This window comes from Guillardia theta (genome assembly GCF_000315625.1).
Source record: "Guillardia theta CCMP2712 unplaced genomic scaffold GUITHscaffold_182, whole genome shotgun sequence".
NCBI lineage: Eukaryota > Cryptophyceae > Pyrenomonadales > Geminigeraceae > Guillardia > Guillardia theta.
The window spans coordinates 71,341-96,341 of record NW_005434494.1 but is presented as its reverse complement, the minus strand read 5'-3'; the positions used below and the strand labels follow the sequence as shown (position 1 = coordinate 96,341).

At 49.3% G+C, this 25,001-nt stretch overlaps 6 protein-coding genes across 6 annotated transcripts; 2 read left to right on the top strand and 4 right to left on the bottom strand.

Annotated features, from left to right (window-relative positions):
- Positions 1-398: 398 nt before the first annotated feature.
- Positions 399-2,363, top strand: GUITHDRAFT_166484 (hypothetical protein). The gene is made up of 6 exons (XM_005820309.1): positions 399-460; positions 946-997; positions 1,171-1,251; positions 1,506-1,555; positions 1,795-1,926; positions 2,100-2,363. The coding sequence occupies exons 1-6, from the start codon at positions 413-415 to the stop codon at positions 2,172-2,174; spliced, it is 438 nt and encodes a 145-aa protein (XP_005820366.1). The 5' UTR covers positions 399-412; the 3' UTR covers positions 2,175-2,363.
- An 81-nt stretch (positions 2,364-2,444) lies between these two features.
- On the bottom strand, positions 2,445-4,956 carry GUITHDRAFT_120449 (hypothetical protein; the record flags this gene model as incomplete). The annotated part of the gene is made up of 7 exons (XM_005820308.1): positions 2,445-3,865; positions 3,913-4,261; positions 4,308-4,409; positions 4,472-4,624; positions 4,676-4,797; positions 4,854-4,893; positions 4,939-4,956. 7 exons carry the CDS (start codon positions 4,954-4,956, stop codon positions 2,445-2,447), a joined length of 2,205 nt encoding a protein of 734 aa, XP_005820365.1.
- Positions 4,957-13,955: 8,999 nt separating this feature from the next.
- Positions 13,956-14,528, top strand: GUITHDRAFT_120448 (hypothetical protein; the record flags this gene model as incomplete). The annotated part of the gene is made up of 1 exon (XM_005820307.1): positions 13,956-14,528. The coding sequence occupies one exon, from the start codon at positions 13,956-13,958 to the stop codon at positions 14,526-14,528; it is 573 nt and encodes a 190-aa protein (XP_005820364.1).
- Positions 14,529-15,633: 1,105 nt separating this feature from the next.
- On the bottom strand, positions 15,634-17,046 carry GUITHDRAFT_45375 (hypothetical protein; the record flags this gene model as incomplete). Its single annotated transcript, XM_005820306.1, has 1 exon — positions 15,634-17,046. A coding segment is annotated over one exon (1,413 nt), but the record flags the coding sequence as incomplete, so codon positions are not given.
- A 3,890-nt stretch (positions 17,047-20,936) lies between these two features.
- Positions 20,937-21,510, bottom strand: GUITHDRAFT_120446 (hypothetical protein; the record flags this gene model as incomplete). Its single annotated transcript, XM_005820305.1, has 3 exons — positions 20,937-20,983; positions 21,034-21,271; positions 21,367-21,510. The coding sequence occupies 3 exons, from the start codon at positions 21,508-21,510 to the stop codon at positions 20,937-20,939; spliced, it is 429 nt and encodes a 142-aa protein (XP_005820362.1).
- A 1,663-nt stretch (positions 21,511-23,173) lies between these two features.
- GUITHDRAFT_120445 (hypothetical protein) lies at positions 23,174-23,750 on the bottom strand (the record flags this gene model as incomplete). The annotated part of the gene is made up of 3 exons (XM_005820304.1): positions 23,174-23,177; positions 23,234-23,511; positions 23,607-23,750. The coding sequence occupies 3 exons, from the start codon at positions 23,748-23,750 to the stop codon at positions 23,174-23,176; spliced, it is 426 nt and encodes a 141-aa protein (XP_005820361.1).
- Between the last annotated feature and the right edge of the window lie 1,251 nt (positions 23,751-25,001).

Genomic DNA, 25,001 nt, shown 5'->3' with positions numbered 1-25,001 from the left:
CTGCTCCTGCTCCTGCTCCTGCTCCTGCTCCTGCTCCTGCTCCTGCTCCTGCTCCTGCTCCTGCTCCTGCTCCTACTCCTGCTCCTGCTCCTGCTCCTGCTCCTGCTCCTGCTCCTGGTGCGCTAAACGAAAGGCCATTTCCTTTCCTCCGAGAAACCAAGCACCCTCCCCTGGTTATATTGAACATACCCCTACCCCTCGATTGACCTTTTAGTACCCACTGTTTTGAAGAAATTTTCATACCATCCTACCTTTTTGATGGAGTGCTTCCAACCCTACCCATTGTATACACAAGTACCCCTTCCTTTTCCTACATTTAGACCGGTGTTTGATTGGTCCCCCCACCCCTTACCATGTACCCCTACCCTTACCGTACCCCCCCTACCCTTGAGGTCGAGGAGATACCGCAGCCATGGCGGCGCCGAACTTATGGGATGTGTTCGGCAGAAAGAAGTTCGACGTAAGTCAGGAGGAGGAGGAGAAGGAAGAGGAAGAGGAAGATGATGAGGAGAAGAAGAAACTGTAAGGACAGGAGCAGGGGCCGGAGCAGGAACATGGGCAGGAACATGGGCAGGAGCAGGGGCCGGAGCAGGAGCAGTATGCAGGCTGTGTTTTGTTCACCATGCACCATGGCCCCATCTTCCTTCCCCCTTCCTATCCCTTTCCTTGTATTCCCCTCGTTGTCTAGTTACGCTATCTCGCTCGAGCATCTATCTACATCGGCTTCTCCTCCAACATGAGAAGTTGTGCATGCAAGAGCCAGAGCAAATTCCACACGTGTTGCTCTCTTACCTCGTGGTACTTGAGTGTCTTATCCGTGGATACATGTGCATCTTGCTGACTAGGAAGAGCGAGCGGCAGAGGGAGTGGGAGAGGCAGGGGCACAGGCATAGGCGGATCGAGAGGTAGTGAGCATGTAATGTGCTCCTCACCTGGTTCTTACAGCGAATGGTGCTTGGGAAGCCGGAAGACGAGGGAGGAAGTGAGATATGTAAAGGTGAGAGGAGATGAAGAGGTGGTGGAGGAGATGGAGATCAAAGAGGAGGGCAAGGGGGGGGGCAGGGTCATGGGCAGGACACAGCAGGCAGCAAGGTGGAGAATAGAGCAGGGAATGATAGAGGACGGGAGCGGGGCTGGGGAGGAGGAGGATGATGACTGACTGACGGAAAGGGATACGAGTGAGAATGTTCGAGGAGTATCAGGCGTCTACTCATTACCTCCGCAAGGACCTCGGCAGGTTCAAGCAGCAGGGTAAGTCTACGTCTTCGTCACCTAGTTGTCGTTTCATCTTCATCTTGATGTTTTGTATCATCGTTTTGTTTGTTTTATCTTCCTTGCGTTGTCATTTCATGGTTATGTTGTTTCATCTTCTTCTTGTTTCATTCTCACCAGTTGTATGTATCATGATCTTGCTGCCGCCTGATCTCTAGCGTCAACTCTCCCTCGCTCCTTCACCTGCATGGTGGAGATGCCTCTGGTCCCTCATGTCTGTCTTGCCTCCACAGGCGTCAGCGGTACGGTTGTGCGAGTGTTACCCGGCAAGTTTGCATGTGAGGTAAGACTGAGAGCAGTCTGCCATCTGTGCACGCAGACAGTGCTCTCATCTCTCCTCCTCCCCTGACTCTCTCGTTTCCCGACTCCATTCTCCTCCGTTGACTGCATCCTCCTCTTCCACTGAATTCCTCCTCCACCACCGACTCTCTCCTCCTCCACCACCGACTCTCTCCTCCTCCACCACTGACTCTCTCCTCCTCCTCCCCTGACTCTCTCCTCCTCCCCTGACTGGTGTGGCAGGTAGAGTGGGAGAACGGGCAGCGGGGAATCTACTTCATGAGCGCCTTGTACGCCTTCAACACTGAAGAGAAAGTCAAAGACAAGGGTGGGGAGGGCAAGCTGGACATGGTAGCCCAGCAGGAGCAGAGCAAGGTTCCCTTCTCTCCTACCAGCTCCCTTCTCCTTCCTCCTCTTCCCTTCTTCCCCCCCACCTTCTGCTTCCCCTCCTTCTGTTCCTTCTCTCCTCTGTTCCTTCTGCTGCTGTTTGGCTTTCTTTTCTCCTCTTCGCTTCTCTTCTTCCTATCCTGCATAACAGCTTCTCCCAGGCTCGCATGTCTGCCAACATGGCGAACTCCATGAGTTTTCAGCAGATGCGAGCAAAATTCAAAAACTCTCAGTGATTCCCCATTATCTCAGCTGGAGATCCTTCCGGTGTCGCCATCTCAGTTATCACCTCCGTTTCATCGAAAAAATTCCTCCTTCATCACATCCCTGTCAACTCTCTCTCTCTTGTTCAATGTACTTTTCATTTCTCGATGTCTATTTACATGTGTTAAGGTAGTCTTGTTTGTAAAAATGTTCAGATTTCCTCCCCGCGCCGCTCGCTCTCGCACCTTCACCCTCACTCTTCTTTCCCCAAGGATCTGAATGTCAGTTTGCACTCCAATGATTCACACCATCCCTGATTGGAACGAAAGTTCCTCTCCCACTTGCGAGCCAGTCTCAGGGGTCATGGTCTCGATCTTCTCGATCTTCTCCATCACCAGCTGAAGCTGCCCCTGCAGCCCCGCCATCGCCTCCCGCAACTCCTCCACGTCTCCCCGGCCCCATCCCGCGTGTATGGTCGACCCGAGGTCATCCGTCAGGTCTGCCAGATCCTTCATGCCGGTCCTCGAGTTTGACAAGGAAGAGGCATGTGTCAAAGTCGACTGCCGTCGCTTATCCTTGTGCCGAGCCACCTCCCTGCGCGTCGGCACGATCCCCCCACCATCCTCCTCCTCCGAGTCGCAGACGGAGTCAAGGGCGATCTTGATCCCGCTGTCGCTGTCCTGCTTCCTGCGGGAGAAGAAGAACTCATCGTTGTCCCTCCTGGACTCCTTGAGAACGTCGTTAAGGCTCGGGTTCAAGGCGTGCAAGCTCAGATGCCTCGCAAATCGCTCCTGGGTGCTCGAGCTGGACTCCTTGACCAGCCTCAGCTTCATGGTCAGCGAGAACCATCGGTTCTCCACCCGCGCTCTTCTCGCCTCCATCAGGATGTTGGAGCTCGACCTCCGCAGTGCCTGCGTGCGCGAGAGCGTCGAAGTGATGTGCTTCTGCCCTCGGGCATGCAGCTCCTCCTTGAGAGCTGGGGGGTAGTTGGCGATCAGCTCATCGAAGGCGCTCTTGGTGAGCACGAGGCACATCAGGCGAGTCATGGACTCGCAGGTGATGTCAAGTCGGTTGTAACTCGCTCCCCAGTCCGTGTCCCCTAGCAGAGCGTACTCCCCGATGTAGTCGCCAGGGTTCAGGTCGAAGAGCTTGGTCCCGTGAGAGTTCTGGTTGAAGGCAACGTCAGTCCGCAGGTCAAAGATGTTGGCGTACGTCTTGATCTGAGCGACCCCGGTGGAGATTATGATCAGCCTGTCAGCCTTGGTGGTCGAGTCGCAGATGATGGAGCCGTAGTAGTAGGTCACGCTCCTCAACGCCGCCCAGATGTCGAGGATCAGCTCCTTCATGGACGGGTGGACGACTCCACTGAAGATGGAGATCCTGTTGAGAGTTCCCTTGTGCATGTAGTGGAGGAGATTCCGACGGAGTTTCATCGGAAGAGAGTTCAAGACCTCGTTCTGGACTTTCGATCGCTGCGTCTCCTCAAAGTCGAACGAGGCCCAGTGCACGACCTCGTTTTCCAGGTTGAAAGGAATCTCGTTCTTCCTCAAGAAGTCCAAGATCGCTTGCACATGGTTGTCTCGGTTCCTCGCCTGCCTTGTCCACTGGTTCACAATCTGCTGCACCTCCGCCAATAGAATTCCAAACACCAACGAGCCCAGATACATGACCACAATGCAGTAAACTCTCTCCGCGTGGTTTTCCGCATACACGTCTCCAAAACCTTGGCAGATCAAGTCAGTTGTTGACATCTACTCGACCACTACATACCTATGGTCGTGAAGATGGTTGTGACGAAGTAGAAGGATAAAGTGTACTCGTCATCGATGCCCTCCTGCATGCTCTTTGATTGGATGAAAAGAGACACCTCCTCATTCGAGTTTGTGGTCACTTTGACCAACCAATACAAGCAGGAGCACAAGTGAACCATGAGGCCGATGGACGCAAACAGTTTGCTTAGCCGCATGATCCTCGGAGGGACTCGAAAGCGATTCCCCAGGGTGTCCATGAGCTTGAAGGTCTTCACAACCTTGACAATACGAAAGATCTTGAAGAGACGCAGAGGCTTCATCACGCGAATGATTCTCAGCGCATTGGGTGAGAGTTCTAGGTTGCTACTCTGAAACACAACATGTCATGTGAATCATTGAGATCGCTCTGAGTACCACGGGGCACGTTGAAAGCATGACAACTTCAACGTACGACACGGGGAAGGACGTGATGGTGTCAAACACAAAGTTGGTGCGGAGATAGTTGAAGAACACCCACTGAGAGCACAAAGAGTCAATGACTACTTGATCAGACGGACTACAAGGAATTTGACTGTCACCTTCAGGTCGTCGATGTATCTCCCCTGGTGGTGGACTCCGATGAAGAATGTATTTAGTATATCACAGATGAAAAACGTGTCCACAAAAATATCAAAGTTCAATGTTGGAATGCTGGTGCAGGCATTGGAATCCCAGAAGAAAGCCACTGTAACCTTTGAAAGTAGAAAGTAAGAAGACTCCGGTTTCCAATCACCGAAACCTACCGGTGTGTTGATAGCTGTGTATAAGAGCAGCAAACCCATGAAGCCAGAGAAAAGCAAGGTGTAGGGAGAGTTTGGATGAATCAGCTTTGAGGAAGGGAGCCTCTTTGATCTGGGCCCGATACCTACAACGAGCAGGCTTCAATTCCATTACTTCTTCTTTTACTGGCTGTCATGTTACCGAAAAACATCTTGATGAAGCTATGGTTGTACTCCGAATCCTGGCGCGACATCAGCATCGAACTCTCTGACTTTGACGATCTTACCGCATCGGTTGACAGCATATCAACATCAAGTGCATAAGTCTGTTCAGGAGGAATCATCATCACCAAACTCAAACGGCGCGAGGAGAACAACAATCCAACCTGTCGATCTCGTCTTTGAATTTTATGCATGACTGCTGTAGACATTTCGAGTAATCAGTTATCCTCATGATCCGTCACAAAGAGAACCGTTGGAATAGTTGCTGCCCTCTCCGTTTCCATTTCTTTCTGTATCTTCCATGGCTGATTTCAAACGGCAAGTCTCGAAGTCTGCGAGCCTTGTTTGCGATCAGGTCCATTGACAGACTCTCTGCTTGCGCATATCAGTGTCCTGACAAGAGCTTGATCAGTTCAACGCTTCACCGATTGATCTTGTGTACACGAGATATTCATTCTCCCGACGGCCAATGCGTCTACAACTGCCATAGGTGTTAGCTATGTCGCTTTTGGTATTTGTAGATCTGAATGATGTGCATCCTCTCAGAATGCATGAAAGTCGGAGAGTTCAACAGGCCCGGGGCATTTTTCAAGCAGCCATCGCCAGCATTATCCCTCTCTCCAAGTGCTCCTCTTCGCCCATGAAATCCCCTTGAAGTGTCTGTTCCTGGTCTATCCACTACTGCTGCCAGCGCCCGGACTTGTTTCGCTCCCTGCTCTTTCCTCCTGAAGATAGCCATATCCCTCAGAGCTCTTGCTCCCTGCTTCATCCCTTGCATTTCCTCTACTTGCACTTCTGCGGCACAGCGGCATTGCGCTCCGTTCGAAAAACTGATTTCTATGGGGTACGCCCTTCAGGAGGGGTAGGGTACTACTAGTAAAGTAGGGGTGGAGGTTGTCGTCTTTGGGGTCAATGTCATATCCTAAAGTTGATATTTTCAGGGGTAGGGTAGACGGCGGGATTAGGGGGTAGGGGTTATTCCATTCCGCGGTACTATTATGGCTCCAAGGGCGGCCCAACCACACGGTACGGTAGGAACCGCGGGGGGTGGTGCGATGCCGTGAAGGACCCCTCCCCGTTGGCCCGGTACTGGTTCAACCGGTGGCCCCTTCGAGCACTCGGACCCCCTTTGAAAATTGAGTACCGGTCCATTACAGCTTGAAACTAACAATTTTGACCTAGGGTTAGTACCGTACCTGCCTGAAAGCCGCCGCTCAGTCCCAGCCTACGGCACTGGGCCCAGTAGTACCCGGTGGTGTGACCTCAAACGGCCGGAAGCCGCTCATCGGACCCCCGGCTGGCGCCCCCGACTCAGTGGGTGGAGGCTGGTCAGTAGCTGCCTGCAGTGAGTGGAGGGTGGGTGGGTGGGTGAGTTGTCAGGGTCACCGTCGTCCCCGCCATTCCGTGACCGTCTGTCATCTGCCTGAGGGGGGCCCAGGCACGGCTACTCACTGATTGTTCTCGTACTGATTTTTAACTTAACTTTGAGTAAAGACTGAGTCAGAATTGAACAGTGTCGCTGGCCGCACGGTGCGGGGGTACGAACTCGGAAACTTCGGAGCTGAGGCTGGCGGCCCCGGTCAGGGGTGGACCGTACACCGGTCGTGAGCACACGGGGGGAGGGTCCTTGACTACCCTACGGTCACGGGTGGAGACATGGAGGGGCAATTAAAGTTTTGAGTGGGAAAAAGATTTTCAGCAAAAATTCTAAGGTAGGTTTAGGGTTTTTCTAAAGATCAAGGGTAGGTGAATCAACAAAAATCAAAGATTTCGGGCGATTGCTGACAGGTCACGATACTTTAAAATTTTCATAATTACTTATACATTGCATACTATGTGCTTTATAATAAGTTGCACAAAACGCTACCAAACGTTTCGATTTTACATTTAGTTGTACCCTGCGCGGGAAATGCAGGCAGAGGAAGGCTCGACAAAGGCCAGGAGGCTCAGCATGAGTGCCAAGCTACGTGCTGTGAAACAAGAGCTGGAGCTCGACCTCCCTACCAATGCGTCGTACATTGTCATTGTTGAAAGTGGATTTCGTTGCTTGGGTATGAAACCCCCCGAACAATTGTCCTTGATCCAGCGTGTCGAGCGGCTCTATGCCCTCATCTTCGATGCCCCGACCTCTTCATTATCATCACCTCCCCTTCCTCACACATGGAATGACCCTTCAGATCCGTTGCTTCCTCACGGAGCGGACACATCTTTGCCTGAAGATGATAGTTGTGCAAGCCACAACTATCAATCCATATCAATCGGGGAAGAGCCCTCCTGCTTTTGGACTAGTGAAGACGAATGTGTCTCCTCATCTGAATCAGAATCATACAACAAGGAACCTCCATCTGACCATGTCATGACGTTGCGCGGATTGCAGTTCTCCAAACGACGTGAATGTACAAGATTCCTTAAACATATCAACTTGAAGGATTACAACAAGCAAATCAAGAATACTCCTAGCAAAAAACTCCATGGCATGACCGGCTATATCATGCGCTGCTCCTGCTCTACATGCCCGTGAGCATCATTCTTGTTGCTTTCATGTCGTTTCCTCTCATTGCATTCTCTCAGGTACACAGTCATCGTCAAGAGGGGCAAGCAACACAAAAAGGATAAGTTTACCATCAATATGGAGGATAGCACCCTATACCATAGCACATTGTGCTCTTCCGTGGGAAATGCCGGAGCGAGTTATCTAGTTCATTCCAAACCTTTCCGTTCTATTATCGCCGAAGGGTCCAGGAGGGACATTGGAGGCAGTGTTCATCGACGTATGACAGCCGAAGTCATTCAGAAGTTGTTCAAAAAACGCACTGGCATCTCCGCTACACTGCATAACATTTATATTGCTCGCCTTGAAGTTGAAAATGGATCATGGGATGACTATGTGGCTTCTTTCAATATTTTACCCCAGTGGATCTCCAAGTATTGTGAGTCTAACACAAACAGTTTTGCTTCATTCCTCGAAACTCCTCCAGTCGGCAAGTATCAAGGTGTTTTCATGGGAGCCTTCCTTGCGAATGGTTCCATTTTACACTTGATCAAACATTGCGGATTGCGTATTCTCGGTCAAGTAAAACCAGCGTGCATTGTTTATTGCTGTATTCCGACCTTCTGGGCAGGATTATTGCCACTTCTCGAATCGCTACTTCTCTGGCAAGGCCATGATTATACAGGGTTATCTCCCCACTGGCAAGGTGTTGCCCATCGCTGCAGGTGAATCATTCCGTCCACGTTTGTCATGTTGACTTCCTATCACCCATCAGCTGTTTTTTCTGAATGGAAAGATGGAGTTTACACAGTTGCCGCTGAAACCTCTGACAACACTGAATGGGTATGGGATCAGTTAAAGCAAACCATTCTTGGAGAATGGCTGGATGCAAAAAACGGTCCGATTACCATTATGTCGGATCGTGGAGCCGCAATTCTCAAAGGAGTACAACTCGCTCTTCCACATTCAGACATTGCTTTCTGTGCAACTCATCTGTTCGCCAATGTCAATGCTCATTGTCGAAGTATTATACTGTGATATATGTTATACACTGACTAGTTCATGGTCTGTAGGCAATAAAAGCCCCCAATTGCAAGGTTCCAAATCAGGCAAAGATCAACCCAACACTGCTGGACTGTTCTGGAAGGCTGTTGTAAGATGCGCCCCTCCATACATTGTCCCACACTTCCTCCACTCACTGTCATCATCTTAGGCTGCTTGGACCAAGCAGGAGTTTGACAACCATATGTCACAATTGCGTGAGCACAACCGAGTGGCGTGGGAGTACCTTGACCAAATCGAGCCTCGACACTGGGTGCATGTCTTCCATTTCGCACGGTCATGATTGCTAATCCTTTGCACCCCAGGCGAGATATGCTCAATGCCAATACTCGTCAACTGCGTCCAGTGTGAAACTGGACAGTTTTGTTCGAAGTTACAATGTGCGGACCAACAATGCTTGTGAGAGTGAAAACAATCGTCTGCGCAATAACCTGGCACGATGCTCTAACCCCCTCAATTTCTTCATGGTCTTGGCAGAAACTTGGGTGCATAGGATGAAGGAGTGTATCACTCTCACCACTCACCTTCAATCTCCACGATGTGGTCCTCGTCATAGTTTTGTTTCAGACCAAGTACACAAATGTCACAGGAAATTCATCCATCAGTCAAAGCGTTTTCATGTAGACAAGGTGTCTATTCCAGGGTTAGTCAAGTTGACATTGGGCGAATCTTCAGTTCAACATCCTTCTCCATCCCGATACACTGAATTCTGGGTTAGCCTTCAAGAGAAGTGGTGTAGACCATGTGGTTTCTGGCAAAGAAACGGTAAGCCTTGTTCTCACGCCTTCGCCGCCTATTTGCAATTACCATCCATCGACAACAGCAAGAAAGAAACCATAATCCTCAAGGACCTCTACGAAAACTGTTGGTTAGCAGATACCTGGATTGCTGCCATCGCTGATAATGAAGGCTTCAAGGTCGGTATTATTCCACTGATTCATGACTTCAGCCCTGCTGATGATGACGAATTCCGTCATCCCCCGGCCAGACATTGCAAACCTGGTCAGATGGAAGGCAGGAAGGCATCTAGAGGAGACCCTGATTATGTACCCAAATGCAAAAAAACCAGGCGGGGAGAAAGGAGGGTTACTCGGCCAGCGTGCAGGCTGTCGGGGCAGTATAGTCGTCAGGCAGGAGGCGGAGCAGGCTGTCGGGTCAGGATAGTCGTCAGGCAGGAGGCGGAGCAGGCTGTCGGGGCAGGATAGCCGTCAGGCAGGAGGCGGAGCAGGCTGTCGGGTCAGGATAGTCGTCAGGCAGGAGGCGGAGTAGGCTGTCGGGGCAGTATAGTCGTCTGGCAGGAGGCGGAGCAGGCTGTCGGGTCAGGATAGTCGTCAGGCAGGAGGCGGAGCAGGCTGTCGGGTCAGGATAGTCGTCAGGCAGGAGGCGGAGCAGGCTGTCGGGGCAGTATAGTCGTCAGGCAGGAGGCGGAGCAGGCTGTCGGGGCAGGATAGTCGACAGGCAGGAGGCGGAGCAGGCTGTCGGGGCAGGATAGCCGTCAGGCAGGAGGCGGAGCAGGCTGTCGGGCGGCAGGATAGTCGACAGGCAGGAGGCGGAGCAGGCTGTCGGGGCAGGATAGTCGTCAGACAGGAGGCGGAGTAGGCTGTCGGGGCAGGATAGTCGACAGGCAGGAGGCGGAGCAGGCTGTCGGGGCAGGATAGTCGTCAGGCAGGAGGCGGAGCAGGCTTAGCCCGGTTTCGGGGCAGGATAGCCGTCGTCAGGCAGGAGGGGGAGTAGGCTGTCGGGGCAGGATAGTCGTCAGGCAGGAGGCGGAGCAGGCTGTCGGGTCAGGATAGTCGTCAGGCAGGAGGCGGAGCAGGCTCAGCCCGGATTTGGGGCAGGATAGCCGTCGTCAGGCAGGAGGCGGAGCAGGCTGTCGGGGCAGGATAGCCGTCAGGCAGGAGGCGGAGCAGGCTGTCGGGGCAGGATAGTCGTCTGGCAGGAGGCGGAGCAGGCTGTCGGGTCAGTATAGTCGTCAGGCAGGAGGCGGAGCAGGCTGTCGGGTCAGGATAGCCGTCAGGCAGGAGGCGGAGCAGGCTGTCGGGGCAGGATAGTCGTCAGGCAGGAGGCGGAGCAGGCTGTCGGGGCAGGATAGCCGTCAGGCGGGAGGCGGAGCAGGCTGTCGGGGCAGGATAGTCGTCAGGCAGGAGGCGGAGCAGGCTGTCGGGTCAGTATAGTCGTCAGGCAGGAGGCGGAGCAGGCTGTCGGGGCAGTATAGTCGTCAGGCAGGAGGCGGAGCACACTCTTGGGACAGTATAGTCATCAGTCATCCCGTGGAGCAGTCAGTTTCGCCAGGATAGCCGTCAGGCCAGAGGCGGAGCAGGCTGTCGGGTCAGTATAGTCGTCAGCCAGGAGGCGGAGCAGGCTGTCGGGGCAGGATAGCCGTCAGGCGGGAGGCGGAGCAGGCTGTCGGGGCAGGATAGTCGACAGGCAGGAGGCGGAGCAGGCTGTCGGGGCAGTATAGCCGTCAGGCAGGAGGCGGAGTAGGCTCAGCCCGGTTTCGGGGCAGGATAGCCGTGGTCAGGCAGGAGGCGGAGTAGGCTCAGCCCGGTTTCGGGGCAGGATACTAGTCGTCAGGCAGGAGGGCGGAGTAGGTGTAGGCTTTCGGGGCTGACTCCCCGCCGGGACACCCCGGACTCCGGGATGGGTCCGGTCAAAGAGGGGATGTGGGACTTTTTCTCCACCCCTCTCTGCTTGGCGTTTTGGACCCACCCATGTACTGAGATTTTACTACAGGGTATGAGGTATTGGGATGTTTATATCTATTTGTATGTTGTCAGAATATACTATACTTTTATACCACCCTCTCAATTTACATCCAAGTGATGGGTGGTCCTTTGATTGTGAAACGAAACGGTTGGTTTCGCACGGGTAGTATAGACCTCAATATGACCGGTTGTTTTCGGCCTCGTTTTAATATGCTTAACCAATTGGTATCAGCATATGGGGATTGTCGACTTCATTGAAAATTAGCACTGCACTGCGGTGGTTTTCATCGAGGAATTTCAAATATGGACGACTGAAGACCATCCTGAAAACCATCGAATATTTTTTGTCCTATAATTATGACCCTGTTTATAAAAACGATGATTTCTACGTACAATATAACAATAATTCTATTACACTACTAAAATTAAAATATATTCCTATTGCAGTACAATGCTAATAATATCCAAATAAAACACTTGAGAAACACAATGACAAAATTTCTATTTAAATTATGTTCAATAAATATTAATTACCCTATCAATGTAAATTAATGCTGCAGTGTGGTGCATAAATTACACAATGTAAAAAACGGCGGTATAGCATGAGCAAAGCGAATGCTATGATGAGCACGCAGTGCGAATCTATTCCATTGCAACTTGTGCTACACTTGTTATTCCTATTACACTACAATACCGTGAACAAGATTCAAGATTAAACATTGGAAAAATATTATAACCCAATTAATATTTATTGAACAAAATTTGAATCAGAATAATAAACAAGATTTTTTTCTAATTTCATATCATGTAAATCATTGCTGCATTACAGTGCATAAATTATACAATGTAAAACAGCGGTATAGCATGAGCAAAGCGAATGCTATGATCAAGCACGCAGTGCGAATCTATTCCATTGCAACTTGAGCTTTACTATTCCACTCGCAAACCCTTGATCACTGGTCTTCAGTCGTCCATATTTGAAATTCCTCGATGAAAACCACCGCAGTGCAGTGCTAATTTTCAATGAAGTCGACAATCCCCATATGCTGATACCAATTGGTTGAATTCATACCTTAAAACACAAAACCAAAAACCCTGCATTAAAAAAGTGAATCTGTTTCAATATCAATACCTCCGTTGCAGAAGGTGTTTCTTGTTTACAATAATGCCAATTTCATTGAAATATTCACACCCTTATTTTGATCAACTCTATGGTTTAGAAGGATATCAAAACCTCCTTGCTAAGTGTTTAAAGATCAATGACATACATCCTAAAAGAGAGGTTGTTTCTATTTACACTATTCAGTATAAACATGATAAGACATTGATGTATGTTGGTGTTTCTCTAGATGCCAAACAAACATGGAAACAACACATACAATGTGCCAAATCATACAACTCACCACTCTATGTCAAGATGAGAGAATTTGATCCTGAATGTATTCACATTGCTGATCATTGGGAATTCAAGATTTATGATCAATTCTTCTTCGTTGATGATGAACATATGTTCCAAAAGGAAAAATATATCATTGATAAACTAGGAACTCTCACGAATGAATTTCATATCCCTGAAGATGCCAATGATTTACAATGGCACTTGAATGAGATCGCTTATCGATATGATAATGTTGATTTTGATGCTCATGTATATGACACTCCACATGATGCATTCCTTTATTCATGTGAATGTGGTCTCCTTCTTACTCGACAGCTCCTCCATATCCATAAAAAAACAACTAAACATTACTTTACAAAATGTCGTGACATCAAGGTTGACTCTGCGCATGCACATATCCCTGATCTTCATTTCGATCCATTAGATCCACTTGTCTATGTGTATGATTCCTTTATCTTTAAATGTCATTGTGGATTGATCCTTAACACTCATTTAATGACGTTACATCTTACCGTCTGTGATCATGATTTCGATCTCACTGATAACATCTATAAACACAAACCTAATGATCTCATATTACAAGCATGTGCTGCATATGATGACAATAATACTCTTATACAAAAATGCTTCATTTATACCATAAGATATCGAAAAGATGATAGCCTTGTTTATGTTGGATCTACCACCACTTCATTGAATAAAAGATGGTCTGATCATAAAAGTGCTTGCTTAAATGAAAATAGTCGTTCATATAATAAGAAATTATATCACACCCGAAGATTCGTGAAACAAACGATTACGATAATTGGTATATTGAGTTATATGAAGAATATAAGTGTGAAAATGTTCAACAACTGCGCAGGATGGAATAGATTCGCACTGCGTGCTCATCATAGCATTCGCTTTGCTCATGCTATACCGCCGTTTTTTACATTGTGTAATTTATGCACCACACTGCAGCATTAATTTACATTGATAGGGTAATTAATATTTATTGAACATAATTTAAATAGAAATTTTGTCATTGTGTTTCTCAAGTGTTTTATTTGGATATTATTAGCATTGTACTGCAATAGGAATATATTTTAATTTTAGTAGTGTAATAGAATTATTGTTATATTGTACGTAGAAATCATCGTTTTTATAAACAGGGTCATAATTATAGGACAAAAAATATTCGATGGTTTTCAGGATGGTCTTCAGTCGTCCATATTTGAAATTCCTCGATGAAAACCACCGCAGTGCAGTGCTAATTTTCAATGAAGTCGACAATCCCCATATGCTGATACCAATTGATTTCTGCTGAAAATCTCTTTCCCACTCAAAACTTTAATTGCCCATTGAAAATGAATTAGTCTAAACCCTAAACCCGATACCTACAAGGGTGGCCCGTCCCTGGTATCACAGATACTATGTTTTTGAGGGATGGCGGAAACAAGCGGAGAATGCCTGTTTGGACGCGAATGTCGTATACAGGGAGCTCCATGCAACCCTGCGACTGGGACTGGACATAAGTGCCGGAAATGTGGTGGCAACTTTCATGCAGTATGTGCCAGTTTTCGAAGTGAGGATCCTGGATTTTGTGGTTGTCAATCGCCGCCTCCTCCCAGCAATGATGTGCAGTCAGCGATAGCAATTGACGAATCGGAAGGAGATGGCATGTCAGTGTCCTCTCGCACGTCACAGTTAGATGATGGGATGGAGGGACCAAGCTCGATGTTTCAAGATCCCACTGCTGCTGCAAGAACCAACAAAGCACGACCAAAAAGAAAACATTCTTCTACAGAAGCTGAGTCTGCTTTGTGGGACAACTTACGTGTTCAGGACGAAGCAGCGCTCGAAGCATCAGTGGAAGCTATCCGCGAGAATACGATATCGAAGAAGAGCAGGAAGATGTATACCAGCTCCATGATACGTCTTTTGCAATGGCTCTATGTCAACAGAAAGGAAGTTCTCACCAAGGAGTTCAGGGAGCTCATGGAAGACAAAATATCATGAACTTGCACTACGTTCCCGATAAAGATCTGCTGCATGATATCCTGACGCGTCGTGAAATCAAACCCATCGACTTTGAAAATAAGGAATCAACCGATCCAAAGTGTAGATTTACATCCACAGCTTTCATTACATGGCAGAAACCTCCTATCCATAATTGGTTTGTTTTAAAAGTTGGTTGTTTTGGATGATGCCATATGGTACGAGCATCCACAATAGTGAAGGGGCCCACGAAACGCAACATCTTGGTAGATAACAATACTTTGTCACTAACCTTGAATTCAACAGACTCACCTGCAATCAGGCTTGGTTCCTATGAGCTCTGACAGCAGGCACCCAGCAGTACTATATTCAGTGCTTCGTTTTCTTCGTAATGAGTCCCAAACCCTAAACCCATCTCTGCCTGAAGCTTGTTCAGATTATCTCAATGTTTTGTCCCTCAATCATGTTGATATCTGTAGCTTTATGATCCAAAGTGTGCATCGCAGGGGAGCATGTCTTTCACCTTTGGCCCAGCCGCAATGCTTTGCTCTTCGTCACTCGGGCAGCACATGACAATGGACGTTAGCTTCATCTTGCTACCATTCTGCATGGTTGTTTCTCGACCACAGTATGATTCTCCATGACTGGCATTTCCATTTTTGACGAAAGAAATTTGCCATCAAGCACTCCTCTCGTTTTGAGGACAATGTTCTGCAGTCACATAGTGAACTAGAACAGTCAATGCTGCATTTACTAGAACACAACATGCACAACAGAATACTGCCGCCGTTGTTGGCTTGTACATAGAAAGCCTTCTCCTGCTATTGCAACTGGGGGGGATATAGGAGCAGAGCAATTGGTCTAGTGTGACCAAAGAACCTCTGTGTTGGTTGTGTTGCTTCCTAAATGAAGTTGATATCAAACTAAGTTGCTTGGCAACTATGCGTTATCCAGCCGAGGTCGTTTAAGCATGTGCTTGGTTTGGTTGCAACCTGTGCACCTTCCATTACACGATGCAAACCCATCACGTCAGGCATCAAGCGACTCACCTGGCAACTTCCTCATCAATGTCGCCGGTCTACCGTCGCGTTCTGGGATCCATACCAAACACCTGCGCTTCGATCGCTTCATTGCCGCGGGTCCACCCGTACCTTGCAAGAATGCCTTTATTTTCCACATTCTTCACGCTGAAGCTGTTGAGAATCTCCTCGGGAACGACAAACACTATCTCCACCTTCCAGCCTTCCTCCTTCCCAATGCCCAAAAGTTGCAGGCACTTTGCCATGTATCGCAGTTTGAGGTCATGCGACTGCCTAGTCGTTACCTGCACAAAGCGCACAAATTTTTCACTCCAGTCAACAATCACTGCATCGTAGCCCCCCTGATTCCATTTCAATGGCTTCAGGCACACCCTTGCTACTTTTGTCTTTTCCTGCAGCTTATGGATTTGCATAGCTTCCAGCCTTATCACGTTACATCTTTTCCAATCGTCGACTATCTCGGACCTCGTGGTAAGCTGCAGCCCTGCCCCTCGTATCCGAGCAAAGAACAGCATCTCAAACAACCAACCCCGAAGTGTCGGATTCCCAGTTGCGTCAACGAGTTCTTCAATCTTCCTCACAAACGTTTCTCCAAGCCTCTGTGCTAGCTCCATGGAAACAAACCTGCTGACAAGCGTCCAGTGCACCTCGTCTCCGACACGATACTTCCCATGCAGGCGATTCACAGCATTGTTTGCACGCTCTCCCATCCCCATGTCAAACAGGGACGCAAAATCAGGAACAGCCTCTATCCCGTCACGGAGTTCTTGGATCGCTTCATCTGTCCTACGTTCAAACATATATCGGCATGAGCCTCCTACAATCTGATACTTTGACTCGATTTCTCTCGACCTTCTCTCTTGTTCTGTCTCATCCATGCTTCCCTCGCCTTCATCCATGCTTCCCTCTTCTTCATCCAAGCTCCATTTCATCACATCAGCCACACTCTTATAGAACGCGTCGTACCTACAGGCTTCCAGATACTCTTCCATTGTCCACGAATACACCATCATTTCTTCGACCTTCTCATTCGCATCTTGCTCGGAACTCTTCTTTGCTCGAGAGCTCATCGACGTTGTGATAACAAGCCGCCGATTCTCCAGTTCACGATGAACCCAATACAGGCAAGCACTCAGCACAAATCCATGTGCTTGCTCCCCCTGTCGGTAACCATCTATAGACACCAAAGTCTTCTTCCCGCTCGGTGCCCGTTCTCTGAGAAATTTCGGTATCCAAGCCCCCGCATTGTCGGCAGGCATCTCACATTTTCTCAATACGCCATCATCAACCTGTAAGAATTCGACAATTCCCCACTTCCACAGCCGAAAGCATATCACCCTCCATCCCTCCTCCATGCCTCGCGATTGCATGAAGGACATCGTCGTCGTCGTCTTCCCCGTCCCCGGAGGCCCTAGAATCCAACCCAGACACCCCGCCTTGCACACCCGGTCGTCAAGGAAACGCCACTGCTCATTGAAGGAATCTCGGCAGTACAGCACACGCACCCCTGCTTGTGACGAGCTGATTGGATCAAACAGCGATCGATCGAGAAAGAAGAGTTTGTTCGCCTCCCTGTGCCCCACCAGATCACGACTCAAGGTTTTTTCTGTCCAAATTGCGCTTTCTGCCTCTTCCTCCCGGACCTCGGCCCTGTGTTTGTCAAGCACGAGCTCCTTCCTCTCAAGCTGACTGGTCAGCCGTTGCTTTTCTGCCGGGTCTTGGCACATCTCGATCTTGTGCTCGAGCTCCTTCTTCTCGAGCGTGAGCTTGTGCTCGAGCTCCTTCCTCTCGAGCTTGACCGTGTGCTCGAGCTCCTTCCTCTCAAGCTGACTGGTCAGCCGTTGCTTTTCTGCCGGGTCTTGGCACATCTCGATCTTGTGCTCGAGCTCCTTCCTCTCGAGCGTGAGCTTGTGCTCGAGCTCCTTCCTCTCGACCTTGACCGTGTGCTCGAGCTCCTTCCTCCTTCCTCTCGAGCGTGAGCTTGTGCTCGAGCTCCTTCCTCTCGAGCTTGACCGTGTGCTCGAGCTCCTTCCTCTCAAGCTGACTGGTCAGCCGTTGCTTGTCTACCGGGTCTTGGCACATCTCGATCTTGTGCTCGAGCTCCTTCTTCTCGAGCGTGAGCTTGTGCTCGAGCTCCTTCCTCTCAAGCTGACTGGTCAGCCGTTGCTTTTCTGCCGGGTCTTGGCACATCTCGATCTTGTGCTCGAGCTCCTTCCTCTCGAGCTTGACCGTGTGCTCGAGCTCCTTCCTCTCAAGCTGACTGGTCAGCCGTTGCTTGTCTACCGGGTCTTGGCACATCTCGATCTTGTGCTCGAGCTCCTTCCTCTCGAGCGTGAGCTTGTGCTCGAGCTCCTTCCTCTCAAGCTGACTGGTCAGCCGTTGCTTTTCTGCCGGGTCTTGGCACATCTCGATCCGGCGCTGGATTTGTGAGATAGATTCCACCAGTATGCTCATTTCGTCTGTCTTGCTCTCCTCTTTCTCTTCATCTCGCCTGTATTGCTGTCTTGTTCCTTTTGGTCTTGCTTTCTCCTTTGACTTTTCATCCTGTCTGTCTTGCTGCATTGCTCTGTCTTTTCTTGCTCTCTTACTTTTGATCTTGTCGCGCTGCTTTTTCAATGTTGCGGTCTGGAAGACACAGTGAGAGGAACGCAGGAGAGTCAGGTTGTGAACAAAAGCATCAGGATTTGGGCATAAGCATGAGGAAGATGGGAAAGGAAATGAGAGTGGAGAAAGCAACGGTGACAGAAGAAACAGTGGAGTTGCAACGGTAAAGCGCGCAAGGCAGTAAACCAAGAAATTGACAAGTGAATTACAGAAAACTACACTCACAGAGTTCAATTCAACTTTCTTCTCTGCCTCGTCCTCTCCGCCTTTCAAGCGTAGAGATAGAGGAGATCCAGTGCCTTGGCGCGACTTACGGCTCTTGAGCTTAGCATACTTTCCTGTCTCAACGGATCGAAGCGCAGATTCGAAGGATAGGAAGAGCTGGAGGATGAGCAAAATTTCCAGAAAAAAATTCAATCCCCTCATAATGGACAGTAGAAGTGCTGAAGTTCAAATCAATGTCTCTTGATGCCACGAGTATAGCTGAGAGAAATGCGAACGCGAATCAGATTATTTGGATATCTTTCAAGCCTGCAAGCAGATAAATTGTCATGGGCAACAGGAGATGGTTCTGTTTAAGTTCATAATTGTGGAGTGGACCAGTTCGAACTTCACATCTCCCATCACCCTCTACCACAGCTCTACCTCACAAAAGTCAAAAGTTATTTTTTTTCTGCACACCTACTCGTACCACTTGGAATCAATCTTCATCTTTATCAAGTTCAATGTTGGTGCTACTTGAAGACTTCACGTTATCATATCCCCTTCTCTTTATCGGTACAAAGTTATTGTCCTTCCTTATCCCACTTCGCAGTTCAACTCAGTCCTCTCGTTTCCTAAGGAAATTGTCCTTTATTTCTGAGGCGTGTTCACTCGCTTCCACCTGATCTCCACTTCACTCATCGGTGCGATGCACATTTTCCTTTGCTTTCCACTTCCCTTCACTTTCCTTCGCTTTCCATTTCTCATCCTCACCTCACCTCTTGACACTCTGTTTCTGCTTTGACATGGCTTGTTGTGATTGATCTCTTCATCTTGGTTACTCTCTAGGCCGGCGGGAGACTCTGGCAGCGGCTCAGATAACCCCACCTCTGCAGCTCAGAGGAAGGGGTACTCTGCCCCCTTCCTCCCATATATCGCTCGACCTCTCCTCTCTCCTCTCTCCCTCTCCCTCCCTCCCTCTCGACTGCTCACTCTCTCAGAGGTTTATTAAGGGCCGTTTCACGCCGAGCCCAATGGTCGAGTTTGTCAGCAAGCGTGGTACTAATTTTACTCAAACAATTTGAAATCATCTGGACCAATGACATAAAAGTACAATTTAATTCCAAAGGTCGAGATGGTGAACCGTTGCGGTCGAGTTTGTCAGCAAAATGAGTACCCTTAATTTAATGTCATAAAAGAAGGGGTGGGTGGAGACTAGAGTTGGTCAAACTTATCGTTTGAATTCAAATCGAAAGGGAGCCTAGGTTGTATGATAGCATCTAAATACTAGGATACTTATTATGAAATATCGAACCCTTAGCATGGGCTACACACGATAATTTCAGCTTTAAAAACATGTAATTTTCAAATGAATTTAAAACTTCTGAAAAAACTCGAGCTTTGGGCTCGGCGTGAAACGGCCCTAAGTTATGCCCTTCCAAGGGGGCTGTATGAGGGCTCGAAAAGGGACCACAAATCAGATACTGAAAATCTGCAAGAGAATTTTAATATTATGCTTTACAATTCAATAATGTTTGCTCCGGTTCGGTTTTCTTTCCTCAGTCATAGTAAACAGCTGCATAACCGTTGAAGTTTCGAGCATGTCCAGCCAGTCAGGAAGTCACGAGGTAGGGAGAGGAGAAATGTCTTTTTGCAACGTTTGGATTTTAATTCTTGACTTGGCTAGTAGTTTGAATTAGCCATTGCCCTTTTGCTTCGACTGCCATTTTCTGTGGGATCAATTCTATTTCAAGCGCATGACCTCCAATTCCCCCTTCTCATTGTCGTCAACAAGGACGCCAACTTGCGATTGCGCCGGTTGTGAGGTGAAGAAGCCCTAAAAGTAAAAGTTATTCTCTGTCAGACCTATTTGAGTAAAATACATATTGTACTTTTTTCAAATTTCGTGGGGGCTGGAGGGGCTCTGTTTCAAAAAAAGGTAAAAATCGATACCCCTCTCGGGAACTCAAACGTCACTTTGTCGAATCGCCCTGACATGGGCATGGCTAGAACGACAATGCGGAGGATCACGAATGCCTTCGTCGTTGTCAGCAAAAAGAGAAAACCATCTCATTGATTGTTGATGATTGCTCGTCTTTAGTTCATGAGATTCTTGAAGAGATCCACGTCAACACCGTCATTCAATCTTTCATTGCAAAACACGATAAGCTTGCATACACGCTTCTGGTGTAACATTGATCTTTTTTACCAAAGTCGACGTAAGTGACCTCTCGACAATAGGACGCGACTAGGGACACTAGCTGCCTGTCCACCCAAGACTATGGAACCATGTTTTCCTCCATGGCCTTGCAGTGTACGCCTCGTTCGTGAGCACGACCGAAAAGTATTTACCAAAATGCCCTCAGCACAAGAGTCCATGCAGTTACCACCAATTCTTTCGAGGCAATGAACCTCTTATATATAAAAATGCAAAAGCTGTTTGAAAAAAGAGATTTATCATCGTGCACTCCAGGAATATCTCACCCGCAAATCGTAACGTCAAGCTTGCACATGTATAAGTGCCTCCTCCATCAGCTCCCTCTGCCCCTCCCCCCGGCATGCTCCCCACTCCCTCCCCCTTCCTTCAATTTCCTGCAGATTCATCCTTCTCTTCCATGACCCATTCTCTACCTTCACAAACCCCTTCTCCTCCTCATTCACACAAGCAGCCCCCTCCTCACTCCACTGCTCGAGGTACGGTGCGCCATCCAGAATTGGGACTGTGCCGTCTTCCTCCACTGTTTCCGCCTCCTGCTCCGTCCCTTCCGTAGCACTTATACCCTCCTCCTGACCCCCGAACCACTCCCGCACGTCCCACGCCTCCCTCCTCCTCGCCGCCAGTAGCTGGCTCCGCTCCTTGGGCCAGCTCTCCAGCCCCAGCTGCCTGCACGCGTTCTTGAGCGCCGTCAGAGACACCCCCTGCTCCCATCCAACGTCAGATCAAGCCCCGCCCTCCTCCTCCCGTCACAAACAGCACGCGCTCCCTTAGCAGACAGGTCAGGCAGGGGTCATACCAGGAGCTTGGCGGCGTCGACCTGCTTGTAGACGAGGAGGCGCTGGAGGTCGCTGGCGGTGAGGAAGATCTTGGAGGCCTGGGGCTTGGCGGAGTCGCCAGCTTTCTTGCGGACGTGGATGGTGACGAAGGTGGGGCCGAACATGCTCATAATCAAGGGCTTTTCTTGATCTTCTCTATGTGAGTAGAAGTGTGTGGACAAGTGTCAAGCTGTATCACAGCACTTGGAAGGAGCAGTATGTGAGATGCAAAGATGCTGTGAGGGGCTGATGAGGAGATGATAGTCACCGATAGGTAACTCAACGTCAGTCGGAACAATGTGGCTGAGGAACACGGGCAGGGGATAAGGAGGTTTTGAAGGAAGGGTGTGCGTGTGTCTGGCGAAGATCTATAGGCAGAGAGCTCCTCCCCGTGCAGCAGAGTGAAGGGTTGATAGTAAAGGGGTCGAGATGGAGGTGGAGTTAGCAGAAGAGAAAGTCCAGGAAGAGGAAAAGGAGGAGGTTTTGGAGGTCGAGGTCGAGGAGGAGGAGGAGGAGGAAGTGGTGTTGGAGGAGGAGGGGTGGGGGGGGGGGGGAAGAAGCGGCGTTTGAGGTGGTGATGCCAGAGGAGGTGGATGAGGAGGACGTGGGGCAAGAGGAGGAGGTGGTGGTGAAAGAATACTTGACCAATCATTTAGTAGCTGATTATGCGGCGTGTGGGGTGGTGTCCTAAGGGAGAAGGTGCATGGAACGGACCCTCCCGGCAACCCGACGCACATGCGGCGGAGAGGAGGAGAACGGGAAGGACAAGCGAAGCGAGTACGCAGGAGGTTAGCACGAGAGTGTGACCAATGCAACATGAAGATGTCGTATCTCAAGAATCCTACGATGATGCGATGATATGGATCGATCAAACAGAGTCTCAGTGGAATGCCTTGACCCTGTTGTAGACCCATGTCCGCCAAACGAAAGAGGTTTTCTGTAAGGAAAAAAGTAGACAAGCAGCATTCAGATTGATGAATGAGCACACGAAGCTGGATCGACTGTGTTCATCTTGATGATCATGCAAGCACTTTGCATTCCACCCTACAGTCGGCAACAACGACTTGTGTCATGCAAAATGAGCATCATTCATGCAAGTGTCTTGCTAGATGACTTCTTCGATCAACCACCAGGTCAACCGATCCATGACCACTGAGACGCGTCTGCTGGACAAGCCACGAAGCTTCGGTCCGTGCGATCAAGTTTGACAGCCTCTGGTTCCCCCAAGACAGCACTGGCTATGGAATAACGCTTGCATGCATTGAGAACCTCGCGGTGCACATTTTGCTCACTGCAAGAAAGAAAACCAGGGCAACCCAGCCTGCTGACAACGTCATCGCAAAAACTCCTTCTTATCTCAAATCAACTCGCTGACGAAAAGCTCTCTCTCGTAGTGAGTGTTTGAATGACCACCTCAATCTCCGAGATACAAACATTGACTTATATGCGATCTTTGAACCTCAACAAGAGAATATTTGAATGATGAACCGAAAATTCAAACAAGATTCATGAAATATTTGACTCATCGTAACAAAGAAATATTGTGATGCAAGTTTATATATATCGATCAACAGAAATGTAAGAAGAATCAATCCTTCATGATGCGATGAAAGCATCTAAAAGCTTTCCGCACATAATCCTAACTTCAATCTAGAACTTAACATATACCAAAACCTGGTCAAGAGGCCTCATCGGTCCCGATTCGGTTTTGAGACATGTACAAGTCCCTCCTCCATCAGCTCCCTCTGCCCCTCCCCCCGGCATCCCCCCCACTCCCTCCTCCTGACTTTACCTGCTCTCACCACCTCAGCCCCGTTCTTCCATGACCCCTTCTCTACCTTCACAAACCCCTTCTCCTCCTCATTCACACAAGCAGCCCCCTCCTCACACCACTTCTCGAGATACGGTGCGCTATCCAGCATTGGGCCTGTGCCGTCTTCCTCCACTGCTTCCTCCTCCTGCTCCGTCCCTTCCGTAGCACTGATACCCTCCTCCTGCCCCCCGAACCACTCCCGCACGTCCCACGCCTCCCTCCTCCTCGCCGCCAGTAGCTGGCTCCGCTCCTTGGGCCAGCTCTCCAGCCCCAGCTGCCTGCACGCGTTCTTGAGCGCCGTCAGAGACACCCCCTGCTCCCATCCAACGTCAGATCAAGCCCCGCCCTCCTCCTCCCGTCACAAACAGCACGCGCTCCCCTAGCAGACAGGTCAGGCAGGGGTCATACCAGGAGCTTTGCGGCGTCGACCTGCTTGTAGACGAGGAGGCGCTGGAGGTCGCTGGCGGTGAGGAAGATCTTTGAGGCCTGGGGCTTGGCGGAGTCGCCAGCTTTCTTGCGGACGTGGATGGTGACGAAGGTGGGGCCGAACATATTCATGTTGGGTGTTGTTTACTTGATTTTTAAACTGATCTTTCTTGTTTTCTCTGTCTGTTTGATGTGTTGGTGATGTAGTTTGTGAGGTTTCTAACGCAAATTGAAGTGCAAGCTGTTGTTGTGGTGACACGGCTTAACCACTCAAAAGTTCTACTGAAGGAAAGAAGCGAGTTAGGAGGAGCTGATAAGAACAGAATCGATGTTGACAGAGGACTGTGAAGGCCGGGAGCAAGAGGACACGCAAGCCCCTATCGCGTGGGCAGAGGACAGCCTAGTAAGCGGTTGAGAGAGGGAGGGGGGGTTTACATCAGTCCATCTCACGCGCACTTAAAACGGTTTTATAAAGATAAAATCTCAAGACTAAAACTCCATCTGCGCGCATCTGTACTTGGCGTGATACCCTGCAGCCATCCCTGTGTGGGAGGGGGTGATCGAAGTCAATCTATTTGTTTATCTAGAGATAGGTCTTGTCGGGTACCCATGAAGTCTGTCGCCAACTTGCGCTGCGTCAATCTAGCCAGCCAGTCAAAACCTACAAATAGACATGTACATGGACGGGTGTACATGGACGGGTTCTTTCCGGAAATAGAGGGGGTACGCTAATGCGTGTGGGGGAAGAAGCGCTTGCTCTCGGAACCTAAGGAGTGTTTCACGCGTGGCCCAGAGGTCCAGATTCCCAGAGCTCGTCGTACTAATTTTACTCAATAAATTTGAAATCATCTGGACCAATGGTATATAAGAGAATTTTATTTCCAAAGGTCGAGATGGTGAACCGTTGTGGTCGAGTTTGTCAGCAGGGTGATTGCACCCCCACAGGGGCCCACCGATAGAATCAGGAGGTGGGGTATTGACCGGACCATAAATGTGCCTAGCCCAAGCTCCATTCTATGCCGCGATACATATGATGGTATTTAGAAAATTTCTAACCCTTCCTATACCACCCAATTAGTACGCCGACTGGCTCGGGGAAAAGACCGTGACACGATCGTGACAATTTCACATTTAAAAACATGTATATTTGAAATATATTTCAAACAGGTTCTGGGAATCTGGACCTCTGGGCCACGCGTGAAACGCTCCTAAACCTCTTTACCTTGACCAACCGGTCAGAAGCTCTTTCCTTTCATCGACATTGTAGTTTTCGGCAGAATTATCAGGATGATGTTTGCCTGATTCTTTCAGTGTTTCTTTACTGCCCGATCTGGGATGCAGCTTACTGATACGACAAAAAGAAAATGTTACAACAAA

Bases quoted from the DNA above. Each gene is read 5' to 3' on its own strand.
- GUITHDRAFT_166484 (XM_005820309.1), top strand. From the start codon at position 413: ATGGCGGCGCCGAACTTATGGGATGTGTTCGGCAGAAAGAAGTTCGAC. The intron at 461-945 runs GTAAGTCAGGAG...TGGTTCTTACAG, and splicing joins TCGGCAGAAAGAAGTTCGAC to CGAATGGTGCTTGGGAAGCC. The intron at 1,556-1,794 runs GTAAGACTGAGA...CTGGTGTGGCAG, and splicing joins CCGGCAAGTTTGCATGTGAG to GTAGAGTGGGAGAACGGGCA.